General features: G+C 39.6%; 1 protein-coding gene across 1 annotated transcript in view; it reads right to left on the bottom strand.

The window, feature by feature from the left end:
* The window catches only part of ZFPM2 (zinc finger protein, FOG family member 2), a 365,079-nt gene extending 350,337 nt beyond the window's left edge, over window positions 1-14,742 (bottom strand). The window contains exon 1 of the mRNA XM_087825159.1: window positions 14,684-14,742. Within this exon, the coding sequence (XP_087681285.1) occupies window positions 14,684-14,723 (40 nt within the window). The 5' untranslated portion in view covers window positions 14,724-14,742. The remainder of the gene's footprint in view (window positions 1-14,683) is intronic.
* Between the last annotated feature and the right edge of the window lie 699 nt (window positions 14,743-15,441).

The raw sequence follows: 15,441 nt of genomic DNA, 5'->3' as shown, positions 1-15,441 counted from the left end.
CCTTATTGATGGGCATCTAGGAATTTCTCATATTTTGCTATAACTAACCTGGCTGGAATGAGCACAGGCTTTCTATGTGGTATGTGGAACTGCTTGGTCAAAGAGTTGATTTGTAATTTTAATAGCTACAAACTGCCAAATTGTCTTTCAAAGAGGTTGCAACAACTGGCATTTCCAGTTACAATCACTCTGCCCAGTTGCTACTGAACATTTATCCTTGATATTAATTTATAAAACTAAGCTAATGCATATGAATGAATGGAAAGCTACTACCAAAGACAATCTCATGACTTAAGCACAAACAGATTCAATTAAAAAGATATTGCTCTGTTCATTTATTTTTGCGTGCGTTGTCTCGCCTCAATAAAATATTCATATGAAACTACTGAGGACGCGGAGTGATTTTTTAAGCCATCAGCTACAGTGTCGTTATTAAAATCACATCTAAAAGTTAGAGGGTGGCACAGAGGTCTAAGGTTGAATGCGAGATAACAATAATTGTTAAATTTAACAAATGACAGTTGACTAAAACCCACTGTCCGTTCACAAGCTTCTTGTCTTCTTATTACTAAATTATAATTTGGTAAGGCCGTGTAATTATCAAGCACATTCAAAATACACTAATCAGGATCTTTTTTTTTTTTTTAGCTGCAATGACCGTCAATTACCTAAAAAATGAGTTCAAGTTCTTTAACATGGCACAGAAGGCTCTTTAAAACTCTGGGCCCAAATCAGCTCCCAGCTGCATTCTCTGTCACCCTTGTCCGTGGCCCTTGAAAATGCCATGCTCGCTGATGTCTTTCTACTCTTGGCCAAGCTGTTGATTCTGCCAGGATGCAATTCCCTCTGTCCTGAATGGATCTCCTACTCATCCTTCAAGACCCAGCCTAAGTAAAATCTTATCCTAGAGGCCTATCCCTCCTCACCCAGGCATCCTAGTGCCCACGTCACTTTATGCCTCCATCTGTCATGAATACATCATAGTGTACAGTAATTGTGCCTTCTCGGTCACCATCCCAGGTGCCACCTGAGGGGCGAGACCAGAATTTGTTAATTTCATATGTTCCCCTCCCCATGGCTTAACATGGTACACATAACTGGTACTTACTATATGTTTGTTTTAATGGCCATTGAATGAAGAAATAGGAGTTAATTTAATTTAAATTTAAGGCATGCAGCTAACTTTTTTTTTCCCCTTGGGAGGAAAATGGCAAAACCAACTCTGTTAAAAGATATACCACAGGAAATGATGTCCATTTTGAAAAATTGTTCATTCACTTATCCAGCTAACATTCTTTGAGTGTTTTCTAGGTGCCAGGTACTCTTCCAGTGACTGATGGTGCAAAAATAACAGGGCCAGGACCTGTTATTGAGCTTACAGTCTAGTGAGAAATCATCTAACGAACAGGCAAACATACTGACAAATAAATAATTGCATTTCAGATAAATATCAGTGTAATAAAAATAAAATAGAGTAACGGGATAGAGAACAAACTGGGGCATGTCAGGGGAAAGAAAACTCCAAATAGGGGCCTAACGGAGGCTTCTCGGAAGAGGTGGCATATGAAATGGGTCGTGAAAAAGCAGAAGTCATAGCGAGGCAAGCCGGGGAGGTAACGTTACAGGGGAGGGCTCAGCATGTTCAAGGGACACAAGAGGATTGACCACGGTGGCTTATAGGGTCCAGCCAGGCACAGACTGGGAAGAGATGCCGCACAACACAATGGTGTAACTAGTGACTGGGTCAGACAGGAAGGCAAGGAACAGACAATAAAGTTCAGGTATTAATTTGGAAGGACATGCACTGGAGGATTCAAAGGAGCAGGGTGATAGGATTTGATTTTGTGTTTTTTGAACAAATCATTTGACGAAGAAAAATAAAACTGTTCCTATTTTATATGGTAATGTTTTAAATGTAATATGTGATCATGTAGACACCTAATTCAGGAATTCTTTTAAAGTGGTCGTAAACTTTTGATGGGACCATGAAGCCCACGGAGTATATCATGAAAAGTTATTCCTAGAAAAATTTTTGAATATACCAAATTTTGATAAAATGACTGGATCCTCTAAAGCCCTCCAAAGCCTATGAATCAATCCCAGGCTAAAAGTTCCTATTCGATATGCAACAGCTAATTTTTCTTTCTTAAAATAATAAGAGCAATGAGCCGTCAACATGTTTCACCTTTAGGAACACCTGAGAGATTATTTCTCAACATAAGGAACACTGGTATTAACCAGTTTAGTAAAAACAAATCCCCAAAGCTCTTTCTTAGTATCATCCCAGACCTGAAGCCTATATTCTTCTATTCTCTTCAAAATGGAAACTTCCAAACCAAGAGTGAAAAAAACATGAAAGTGAATGTTAGACTCATCAGGTCAGTTACTCCATCGCAAACATATGCTCTTCCTCCAATGGGATTTCCAAGGCCAGGGTACCAGTCAAGAAACTGCAGTCTAGCTGGCCACATAACCAACTGTTACTTGCCACGTATACAGGCTGCTGGTCTGAATTATTTTGATAATCTGACATTGTTTTCATTTGTCAGCTCTAATTTTCCTCAATGTATAATTAGATATTTTTCAGAAGCTGCTTACCCATATGCAAAACAAGTAATTGGTTCAAAACCACATGGGATAACAGAAGCAAAGAAACAAGAAAAAAATACTAAAGGAAAAATGAATTGAGAAGGAAATATTAAATAATCTGTAGTAGAGAGTGTGTCTGTGCCTGTGCGGATGTGTGTACAGAGTCGCAAGTTAACTTCAGAGAGTTGCTCATAGTTCCTCAAAAAAGACCTCTAAGTACTATCAAAGCAATTTGCACTTGACAACGATTATACCAAATCCAAATAAAACATCAGCTTTGCTGAATAACTGAGAAATGGATCAGATTTACATGGCAATTGTGCAAAAGAATCACTTGTTTTCTCTTTTCCTTAATATAGCAAAAGTGCTGACCATGATTAGCTACCACAGTACATAGTACTACTGGACTCCCATCCCAAAGGTGCACATCAGAGCAGGATCACTAAAGTGCTTCATTGGTCTGAAAGATCTTTTATAATTATACTTATAATGACGCTTCCTTATTCCTTAGATAGATTAGGTAGATTGACAGATGATATAGATAGATAGATGATAGATGATGACAGATAGATGATAGAGAAATAGCTTTGTTCCATATAAATGTATGCAGAAGAGAATAGGTCATTTTCTGATGGCACCTTTCCTGGAAGTTTTACCAATCACTGCTGAAATGACTACCAGCCCCCCTTCCTGATCACTTGTTGTGAGCACATTTCACGTTTTGGAGCAAGTGCTCTCATACACTATTCCACTTATACTATCAGAAATACAGCACCTTGCAGAAGTCATCCTGCTGATACTAAGCCCTCGGTATTAGCTAAGACCCAACTGTCCTTTGGAGATCTGACCCTAAAACTCAGAGAATAATGATACATCCCAAAGGATTTCTAGAGAGGAGCAAACTGCCCTAAATCTAAATTCAAATCTAAGCTGTCCATATTTCAATACTGTAGGAGTTGTACGAATTTTCATGGCTAACACTGGAAAACATTTTATTCTAAAGTTGACTATTCTGGATTCCTCCCCCCCCACCCCTTCCTCTCTTCTTTCTTCTAAGAATAGTTATCCTATTATGTTCAAACTCAAAAGTGATCTACAGTGTTGTTCTATGCTAGCATATAAACTACCTTACTCAAATATTTTAAAGATAATTTTAATGTGTCAAGAATTTGGTATTTCCCATGTTTAAAATACAAAGAAACATTCTATTAACACCAGAAAGATTAAAGTTCATCAAGTTACAGCACAACTACTCACTAATCACAGACCTATATAAAAATAAAGCTCTCCCATTGTGCCAACCAAGGTGTCCCCAAATTCTGACATATCTAAACTGTGTACTAGGATATTTTTTCACTTTTGACTGAAGCTTCTCCTAATCTGTAATACCCAAATACCTAAAGCTGAAATTCTAGGTTAATTTCTATTTCTCCATAAAAAGTAATTTTTAAACACTAAGTTTGGCCAGTTTACGTGCTATGATTATCTTTACATTACAAGATAACCATAAAATATGCAGAAGTCATTATATATTGCAAGGGATCATATAAAATACCGCATAGTTATTAAATAAACATGCTTTCTGTGACATAAATGATGTAAGAACGGTTAATAAAACAGTGAGATAGCCACACATTTCTGTTTGTAGACTGACTCTTCATGCCTTTGAGTGACTATTGAATGTTAGGGCTTGGACCTAAAAGAGAAGGAATGAAATATTAATAATGTCCCACCTTGCGGGAGCACGGCTTTACTTGACACTGCACAGAAACCGACCTTTTTGTCCTTCAGGCTTGCCTACCAGGCCCCATCTTCTATCGCAAAAGCCAAATCATCTGATCCCAAACTAACTGTCAACTGCCTGTGATGGTGGGAAAGCCAGACATCAATCAATCAGGTTTTATCAGACGCGCTCTCCGTCTCTCTGTTGTGCTCATCTTATCATCTGACCCAGTTGTAGCCCTGACTTCAGAAGCTTAAGCAACTTGATGACAAAATATGCGCCTGTTTGTCCAAGATGCACATTGTTAAGAAGTGGGCTGATATTTTTAGCAGCTACCTAATATATTTGCAAATGAACTCCTGAATATTTCAGATTTGCACAGGCCCCATGTTGGTCAGTCTTCCCTGCACACCGAGTCTGTTCTTGGCTGTGGGAGACCCAATAAATTCAAAATATGCAAGAGGACTTAGGGACAAGTCAAACGCCATTAGTGATTTATGTCAATGTAGGCAGAAAGGTTATCCAAATGAGAATTTCAGAGTGTCACTTCAAGAAGAGAAAGAAGACCTAATTGATAAATGTGCACAGTACAAATTGAGACAGTTTTATCCCAAATAAATAAAAATAACTCAGAAAATTAAAAGCCTTTTTATCAATTAGGATTGACTAGGGTCTTGAAGGGAAGAAAAAAATGTTTAAACCATGAATGCTGTTGGCAAATGCATTTTAGCTGGTCCACTGCTCCAATGATATACAGAATATACTCCTACACGTAAAACTTGTGTGGCAAGGAGACAACTGTGACAAAAATTATGGATTTAATTTTTTTTAAACTCAAAGTAAATATGTCACATAATTTTTAAACAAAAGAAGAGTAAAAAATACATAGGTTTTGTGGCTACTCTCCGTTAGCATAAGTAGCTGTCTACTTGCTTAACTTAGTCTTTTTTCTTCAGGGAACAATTGGTTAAATTTTTAGATTTTTCTTAAAACCAAAACAACAACTTTCATTATGAATATAAGATTTCTATTAAAAGGAAATGTTATAAACATGTCATCCATCTCTCATTAAAATCTTCACTTAGGTATATTTTGAAAAGCTTCTACAAGCAGCATAAAATTCATCCACAATTTATTCACATAAATAAATACCTTAATTATAATAGTATGGGCTATAAAATATCACAGGGCATTACAGAGGTATATTTTGATATGAATGAAAATGCACACCATGTAAATAATTTGTACACACTGATAAAGTACAAAAACAATTCATATATCATTCCAAAACATGCCCACTGAATTCAGGGTTTTATTAAAAAAACAAATGCCTTTGAACTTCTCAGCACACAAAATAAGCAAGAAGGCTTCCAATACACGGCTTTTTACATTTTGGAGTCACTAGACATGGCAAACTAAACTTCTACCTGTGATATAAAAAATTGCTTTTCCTTTTACACTATTGTAAGAAATTTTTTAAAATCCATTTAAAAATGTTTTTGGGTACCAAATATGCTAAAATGAAAAAAATTGTTATCATTAAATTATAATCAGGTCTTTTAATTGAATTGTCTCATCATTTTCAAAACCACTCTCCCAAATTAGGTAAACGTTGTAAGCAAGAGAGAAATGGAAAATATTGAGTGTATTTAATCATTGTTTGCTCTTTTTAAAAAATTATTTTTAAAACCACTTAATAATATGTGATTTTTTTCGCTACTTTTTTCAATAAACTTAAGAAATCTGGTCTTCAACTGCATTTGAAGACTTGTTAATTCACTATTTTTAATCTTCTGATCCTTGGTTCATTGCAGGCATGCAATAATTTCAGAGTACACCTCAGCAAAGCAAATTCAAGCCTTTCTTATGGAGTACTTCATCCTGACTATCCCAAAGAAACAGCTAGTAGGAAAATTTAAAGTTCCAGATAAACAGGCAATGAAGGACAGGTATTTGCCTCTACCTCTAAACTTTGCGATTAATTCTTCCCTCTATTGAAGTTTAAAGACTCTTGAAAATTTTGTAATAAATGAAAGACTTTTAGAGTCTATGGCTGAAAAATCTATGTGAAGTAACTCGCTTAAAAGAAATCTTCCACGTATGATGTTGAATATATAGGTATATAGATGTCAATTGGTTGAAAATTCTCCTTCATTGTCTCAATAAGAGATGCTCACCAAAGTTTTCCAGATGTTCACCAAAGTTTTCCAAATGTAGATTAGAGTAATTCATAGCTTCAAAAGAATTTATCAAAGAAAAAAATCAGCTGAAAAAGAACATTAAATGTATCTTCAATAAATGTCCATTTAAATACAATTTTCAATGCATTTTAAAATGTAAGCAAAAATTTAAAATTAGCTTTTTAATAGCCTGCAGAAAACCTATTAAAATTATATATATTTGTGGTAGCCTATATATAAGCTATTATATCAATTATATACTTGTGACAGTTGTTTGTGATAAATTTGACATTCACAAAAGCCAAATCACATATGAGAAAACATCAAACTAACATCATTCAACAACTTCTAGCAATTCAAATATTTATTTATTTTCACAAATAAATAACACTAAGCTGTCAGTAGCAGATGCTCAGATGAAATGAAGGTCTATTTAATACTAAATATTATACTAGTGCCTCTAACAAAATAGTCCCTGTTTTACACCTGTGGGAATATTACCAAAATATTAAATAATAACTAGCATTGCCTTGCAGACAAAATACAGAGTTTACTTTCAGCTATTGCTTGGACACTGCCTGGAATGAATAAGTAATTAATTATATGGTCTTGGTTATAGCTACCAGGCACTCGCCATTCATTTTTAAAGTCTCCAAAATCATGAGATACATAGACAGTTTTCCCATATACAAACATGGTTACGTTTATTTAATGCCCACAACACTAACGGTATTGCGGGCACCATTTCTAAATCCAGTTTTTACTCTTTAGCGTAACTTTTAAAAAAGAGTAAGATGAATTCCCAATGATATGATTTAGAAAAAAAAAATGATAATTTTAAGTGATCACTATTCTCTCAGGAACACCAACAAATTAGCATGTCTTTTGTTTCCTGGCTTCAGCAACTTATGATCTTTTATTATCTTTGCAAATATTCTCCAAAGATATCTATCCTTTCAGTGCATTGCTTTAGGATTTCATTTATCAGCAATGAATATGTGTTAATATTAAATTATTCCCATCAAAATGTCTCCCTCGGACCTGGCTATCTGTAGCAAATCTCTCTGGCCTCAGACATGAGACCAGTTATCTCACAGCCAACCTAAGGCAAAACTAGTCCTCAAAAGTACTTTTTTAAAATAGTGGATATTATAATATCGGACCAGGAAAGAAGAGATGAAAGAGAAAAAAATGATAGCCTCTTATTTTAACATCTGAAATCCTGACCAAAGCCAATTCTTCCTAGTAATTATCATATATTCCTTTTTAGAAGTAGTTGACAAAAGTATAAATTACTAAGGCTTTAAATAATTCTGACTAGACAATTCTTCTCTACCTTTCTGTCATCTCAAAAAGACAGTCTGACAGCCTGGTATGACGCCCTCTCAGACAAGCCTCTCGGCATTAATATTTAAATCTTACCTATCCCTTGTGATTGGAATTCAGCCTCTATTCGCAAACAAAAACTAAATCAATGTTCTTAGAGTTCAAACTAGATCCCTAAACAGTTTGCCACTCTCCTATGCACAGATAAGATAAACTTTCTTTGACCCAAGAGATGAAGTTGCCATGACGATCAGAGAGTCCACTTTCTATATTGATATTTTGCTGATGTAACAACAAATAGAACCAGATCCTAGTGCCGATAATGGTGATTAATTAATACTAATATTGATCTCTACAAGCAAGAGACAAGGCTATTAACTTGAAGCCTGAAAAGTCAATTGTTACCTGTGGCAGAGATACTAGCAGCTGATTTGGAAGCATAATAAACAAATGTGCTATCTTTATGCTAATACCTTTAAAGAGATAGTTCTTTCTAGAAGGCAAAATATTGCCATGCCTGAGCTTATTAATTTAATTGCCTTTCAGCTTTTAAAAATATAACCTTACTGAATGATCCATACTTACCCCTTTGTCTATGGAGGAAACACATTCTCTGGTGACTGAAGTAAGGAACTTTTGCTACTCATTTGGTGAGGGGATGAATTTTAAACGGTGGCAGGCGCTGAATTAGACAGGGTTTCGGAAATACCTGCTGTGTGCTGGGGAAATGTCCTACCAGTCCTTTGCAATTAGGGAAGTAACAAAAACTCCAAGGGAACATGATTTGGAGGATCGGGGCTCCAAAGTTAGCAGAGTCGCTCATACTTTGCAGCGAACAAAGACTGCATTAAAAAAAGAAAAGTATTCTTGAAAAGTATATTATATTCCTAAGTTAACCTAATTTTAGATTCTTCACACAATTCAGCCAAACATCAAAAAACTTTCTCTAACGAGTATCACTTTATTTAAAACATGAATATATGGTATTTTAAAGGAAAGTACATTTGGGAAGGTGCTTTATCAAACGTAAAAATAAATAATTTAGAATGAGTATAATTAATTTATTCATTTAATACCTTTTCAGCAAAAGTTACATGTTGAGAAGTGGGGTAGGGACTAAAATGCAAATAGGTCCACTCTTGATTGCCTTGGCCACGGGGAAGAGCAAAAATATCAGTGTTCGAAATCCAGACATCTAGTCTCAAATATCTCATTTTAGCAAGCAGGTGAGCTTCAATCTTGTTTTCTCAAAACTTTTTCCAGTGACAAAAACTAATATCAAAATGGGAGTCTTAGAGTTTCACTTTTTGTTTTTATCTTGCAAAGGAAGACCCAATTAATCCTTAAATACTCCTCAAACAGCAGAAATGACATGGATGAGAGGCCTTTGAATAGGCCATGAACAGGAGAACTGAGTTACCTTAACTGCAACACTAAGTTAACTTAATTTATACATATATGTAGTCAAAACATAAATACAGATATAGGCTATATAATCAATGAATATCTTAACTCACACCCCCAATTACCCAGAACAAATTGATTTATAAATCTTTTCATTAACCTTTAAATATATAATAAATTTTAAATTAGCAGAACGTAAAACTCAGAAGCAAATAATCTAACTGCATTGTTTTCTTTTACAAGTTAATAGCACCGACTTAAATAATATTTAACAAATCACATCATATATTTTCTCTATTTAAACAGCTCCAGAAGTAAAATTTCAATTTACAAAATCTTATTGGTAACCACGTGATATAAAAAATAAACTCTGATCTCTTATGTGAAATTGAGATGCTCACACTCCCTGTAATTGAATCGGTAAATTATATTATTCATAAGATCGCTAACTATAATTTATAAAAAAGTTCAAACTTCTTTGTCCATTTAAAAAACATTATGATATGTGATATTAAACCTCATAGTTTTCCTTACTTCATAATTTTACAAATGAACCACTCTGGAAAGTCATCAGAGGTGGAAAACATCAGAGCTGCTCTTTTAAGTCCAAGTCATATCGCCAAGTTTTGGTCCTAAACTCTGTCATAGCAACTAGGGATGGAAATGCTACTGCATTCATATTTTTATTGTTGATTCCATTGAGCTTGAAAAAAAACACTGACTGCATGATTAATGATCTTTTAGAGGTACACATTCTTATATTCTCTTTAACTCCTAAAAACCAGAATTCCTACATTAGCCATCTTAAAATTTGCCCATTTTTAAAATCAGCTAAATATTTATTCCTAGATTATTTTCCAGAAAAATTCTATGCATTAATATAGTTTACATTTGTAAATAAATTAATTAACTTGTTTACCTTACAATGGGTAGCAATCTACCTATTTTATTGATAAAAACCAATTATTATACAGAATGTATTTCCCTTTATTTCATGGCCAGTGTAAAAACAGGTGTTCCAAAATGTTACTCAGCCAAAAATGTAGAAAATAAAATCCATATCATGAGACAGATCACAAGCCAAAGAGAAAGGCTCATTTTTTAATGTTATATTTAATTATCCTTAAAATTCACATGAAATGAGTAATTTGTTTCAAAGCAAAAACCTGTCAATATTTGGCAGGTGAAAGGGTGATGATTTCAAATGTGCACAGTATTCACAAACCCCTTTCTAAAAATAATATTAATTGACAATACAATAGATAATTAAACCCCAAACTGTACACTGAACATTAATACAAGAAACACAAAAAAAGCCCTATAGTAGAACAATAAAAAACAGCCACAACCACTTGGAAAACCATAGTTTCCAGGTTCTAACGATGATCCAGCTAGAGATTTTCCCACTGACAAATATTAAATAAATTCAATATGCAACATTCTCATTTTAAAAACATAATCATGTTACAAATAAAACATTTAATATTGCCTATTCCTTAAGGAAAATGACATAAAACATGAAAATGCCACTGTGCAAGTTAGGGACTCGCATGCGGCCTGAAATTGTCAGATCATTTCAAGGACCAGAAAGGTAATTTATTCAATAGGAGTGGATTCCAACTTCTGCACTAACCCCTGCAGGACTGCTCACAAGGTTATTCTTAACAGGAAGCATTTTACTTTCCAAGTGCATATTAAATTCCCAACACCTACTTCACTTTTCAAAAAAAAAAAAAAAAAAATTCTGCCTCTCCATTCACCCTTCCTTTTTGCTTTGCTACATATTATTTGGCATGTGATCCAGACCGAGCATTTGCGCTCTATATGTTTGAAAGCACCAAGCAATCTAAAAGTTTCGGAAAACTGTACTCGAATGGCATGAAGAGAGCCTCCACTTAATTTTACATGAAAATAAAACAGTTGAGTTTCTTCCCTCCCTTTTCAACCTCTACGTTAAATACTAGGTAGCACTTGCAAAAGACAAACAAACAAACAAAAACCCTCACAAAATGATTTTCCCGGACCCAGGGCCCCTACCCCGAAGTGGGACTGGAGTTGGGGGACCCACAGGGCAGGCCGCACATGACCAGAGACACCAGCCTGGGGAAGCAAACAGCAGAGCTGCACCCACCGCACGTTCACGCATCATAAAGAGATGCGTTGGCAAAAGGGGAAAAAAAAAAAATCATCATTTCTGTCATAAATTTTGCAGTGCGGCCCCAGAATGGAGAACAATCTGGGCAATTTATTGGCATATTGGCAGGAGGTGATAAGACTAAAAACAACAACAGCGAGCAGCTGTGCGAGGAGATGGGCTGATAGCGGATCTGGCTCCCACGCCAAACACCTCCCGCGCTATCAGGGCTTTTTATCAGACGGGATCGCAATCGTAGCCCAGGAGAGCGGGCTTCCGAGGGGAGGGCGGGCAACAGAGTCCTGGAGCAGGAAAAAAATCTGAATTTTGGGACAAAACATGGGGGCAAAATACATAATTTATCACTGTATTATCAGGAAATCCAGGCAGTCTAATCAAGGAGCACTGAGTGACTATTTTTTGCCTTATCACCCAAAGTGGTGGAAACGGAGAAGGAATTATCAGGCTTCTGCAGATTGCTGGGCTGGAATTTTAATGGTAATAATCGGGTTTCTGATGGTATATCTTCTCCGCTTATCTTTCCCATTATCTCCCCTTATCTGGCCAGTCATCATAGCAAATTAATGGTGCTCTTTCAGCGTCGCCTTTTTATCGCTGCCCGGAGAGCACCCAAGGGGAAAGAATAAGCAAAATATTAAAATACTGCATAAATCACAATTTTAGATAGCAGGGAACTGTACGCGGTAAAAGAAAAAAAAAAAAAAAACTGTGCCCAACAACCTTTTTTGTCCTTTAAATTGACTGTCTTCAGAGTTTCTAGTGTAAGCTGACTTTTGCTTGTCACAGTGGCTCTAAATTGGGTATGTGTTATCAGCAGTGCCAAAGGTTTATTTTCAAATTCTGGACACTTCCAAGTTGAAAATGCAGTTTCATTAGTTGCGTGAAATGCTATTGTTTCAAAAAGCATCTCTTTATTATATTTGTCAAACTTATATTGAATCCAGAATAGCAAAAGCAACTGTTATTTTTGATAATATTAAACATTTTTTAAAAGCTGCGCTTCTTCTAAACTACTAAATTCGGAGGGCGAGACCTGTCATAGTAATGACTTTGAGTGTGAAGACAAACTCCTCCACCTGCAAAACTGCCTCTTATGCCTGGACAGGAGGAAGGAGACAAATGTCCATAGGTTGCAACCAAAATGACTTTACAGCTGGCCAAACCACATTTAACTGTTCCACCATCACTACCCCTCCAAAAAACCAGCTATTAGCACTGTTCTAATACAACAATTCAAAGACCTTCAATTTTTCATTTTCCTTAACAATGCAAGGGGGTAGGCTGTCCACATTTGCATAGATTATCACTGTGACCCCAAAGTGAATCCAATGAAAGTCCAAAATGCATGTACCTTAATAATACATATGTATGCACAGAACAGCAGGCAAGGATCACTGTCAACAAACATATAAATATATTTGTTCACTTTCAAATGAGAGAACTTTCAAGCATTTTTTTATAGTTAATAAATCACAGGTTTCAAATAAGCCACTAACATGTTTTATGACCTATAACACAAGTGTAGCATCAGCAATTAGTTCCAACACTTTAATCTTCAATTATATGAGGTGGACACAGAAGGATAGAAAAAAAATTTAATGTAGCTAATTGAGAAGATAACAAAGTATTCCCAAGTAGAATCAGATGGTCTTTGCGCCATACAATCAATTAATATTAATTATTTATTAACAATCTAGACGACAGCCCTTAACTAAAAAGCATTTGCATTTAATGTTTATAAATCATATCTTGCAAAACGCACAGTTTTGTACTAGAAAAATGCAACACTGAAACGGAGGGACACGATCAATTTAGAACTAAAAAGTAAAAGGCAATTAGCTGAAACCATGAATAATCCCTCTGGAAAAGTGAAAGTCTTCAAGAACAGTATCTCTACTTAATTAAAACTGTTTTGAGCCAAAAGTTAAGTCCAGTCCTTACTTTAACCCAAGTTGCATAGAATAGAAACGGAAGTATGAAAGAAGAGACCTACTAAATAAAAGCTGGAGTCAGGTCTGAGAGGCAAGGATTGTACTCGAATAGAAAGATCTAAATATGTAACTGTAGCAACCTTCTATACCAGGGACCCCATTTCACTCTGGAGAAGTTGATGGACACGATTTATTTTTAAACTACACCGAAGAGAATTTTCAACTTTTGGGGGTGGGGTAAGTTTGGTTAATAATGGGGAGAGGGTGTCTATTACACACTTATTAAAATTACATGATAATCAGTTTTCAACTAGTTGCCCGACTTTAAACAAGAGGAAGAAATAGACACACCGCAAGGCTGGCAAAAAAAATAAGTAAATAAACTAATAAGGTCGTTTCTCCTTTTCGGCCAAAGCGTTGAAAACATGCCGCAGGGTAACAAAACACCATGGGAGGAACTGTCCCCTAGACAAGAAAAGTTAACGGAGTTGAACTCTGCGACTGTGTGCTTTGGGCAGGTGCCTCTCGCCCGGCCGTGTCCTCTAAAAGTCGCCCGAGGGTTCGGGGGCTGCGGGCCACGCTCTCCCCGCGCGCCCGCGGCCTTGAACTCACAGCCTAGGCGCGGGGAAGGGGCGCGCGCCCCCCAGGGAGCACTCCGCGCGCCTCGCGGGCCGGGCGCAAACCGAGTCCCGCTCGGCCCAGCGTCCCCGCGACAACCCCCGGGCGGGCCCGTGGCCCGGGCGCGACCCGCCCGCCGCGAGCCCCGGGGCCGCAGGGCGGAGGCGCCCGGCCGCCCGCCGCGGAGGCGCGAACTTTTACACCTACTTTTTGTTTCGCTTCGGCTCTGGCGTGGCTCTGGCACCGCCCAGCATCGGGAGAGCCGGACGCCGGCTCCCCGCCGCCCCAGACCCTGCCTCCCTCGCCCCAGGTCTCCGCCAGCTCTTCGGACAACTAAGTTCTCACCCTCGGTGCTGAAAGCGGTGCCCAACAGGAGCACCACGCCAATCGCGACAACAGCGGCAGCAGCCGCGGGAATAAGGCTCAGCCTCGGCCGGCGAGCGGGCGCCCGGGAGGCTCGGCGAGAAGCTGCGGCGCCCGGCGCGGGCGGGGGTCGCGATTCACAGCCACCCGGGCGCGCCAGGGCTGCGCCGCGACGACGCGGGATGTGCGTCGCAGCCTCTTTCTTGGTCGGCGCTCGGGCTGTCTGTCTGTCTGTCTGCCTGCGACCGACTTGTCCCTCCAGGGGCTCAGGCAAAGTTTGACAAATCCGGGACACTGGGAGCGGATGGCTCCGGGTCTCCCTCCCTTTCCCGCCCCGCGCGCCCCCCGCCCCAGAAATAATCCCACCAACTCCCGGGCCCGCGTGCAAACTTACGCTTGATCTGCCGGGGTTTGCTCTGCTTTCGCCGGGACATCTCGGCGGCGGCCGCTGCTCGCGGGGCTCCCGCGGTGCCCGCGGTGCCGGCTGCCGCTCTCCGGGCTCCCGCCTCTCCCGCCGCCGCCGCCGGCCAGGCTCGGGCCGCTGCCCGCCGGACTCCAGGTGCTCCGGGCGCGCGGGATCCGGGAGCTGGGCTCCTCCGGGAGCCGCGGATCCCCGTTTGGAGATGAGCAGGCAAATGAGGAGACAGAGGGGGGCAGAGAGAGTGTGACAGTGGGGAGGGGCGCGTGGGGGAGCGATGGGGGTGGGGGGGCGACCGGGAATTTACAAACGAATGGACGCGGAGCGAGAAAAGGGCCGGGGGGGACCTGGGAAGGAGGAAGAGGGGAGGGGGGAGAGGAGAGCGAGCCGCGGGGCGCGGGCGGAAGGCGCGGGGGCGGAGCGCCGGCTCTCCCCTCGCCCGGCCGTGCGGGGCAGAGTCTCGAGCGCCGCCGCCGCCGCTCCGGGCCGCGCAGCTCGCGCTCTGCCGCGGGAGGCGAGGCGCGGGAGGGCGGGCGGGCGCGAGGGAGGGAGGGGCGCGCCGCGCGGCGGGGAGGGGAGACTAGTCCATCAGCCGGAGGAGGATTGGCTGCGTCCGAAGCCAGTCGGGACGCGAACCAGGGCCCGGGCCTAGGTCGGGTGGGGTGCAGGGCAGCGCGGCGGGGGGTTGGAGCGCGCGAGGGGCGGGGAGGGCTCGGAAGGAGGCCACCTTCTGC

The sequence above is a fragment of the Miniopterus natalensis genome, chromosome 16 (genome assembly GCF_054644295.1).
Source record: "Miniopterus natalensis isolate mMinNat1 chromosome 16, mMinNat1.hap1, whole genome shotgun sequence".
Classification (NCBI taxonomy): domain Eukaryota; kingdom Metazoa; phylum Chordata; class Mammalia; order Chiroptera; family Miniopteridae; genus Miniopterus; species Miniopterus natalensis.
The sequence above is the reverse complement of the archived record's forward strand: the minus strand, read 5'-3'. Positions and strand labels throughout refer to the sequence as shown.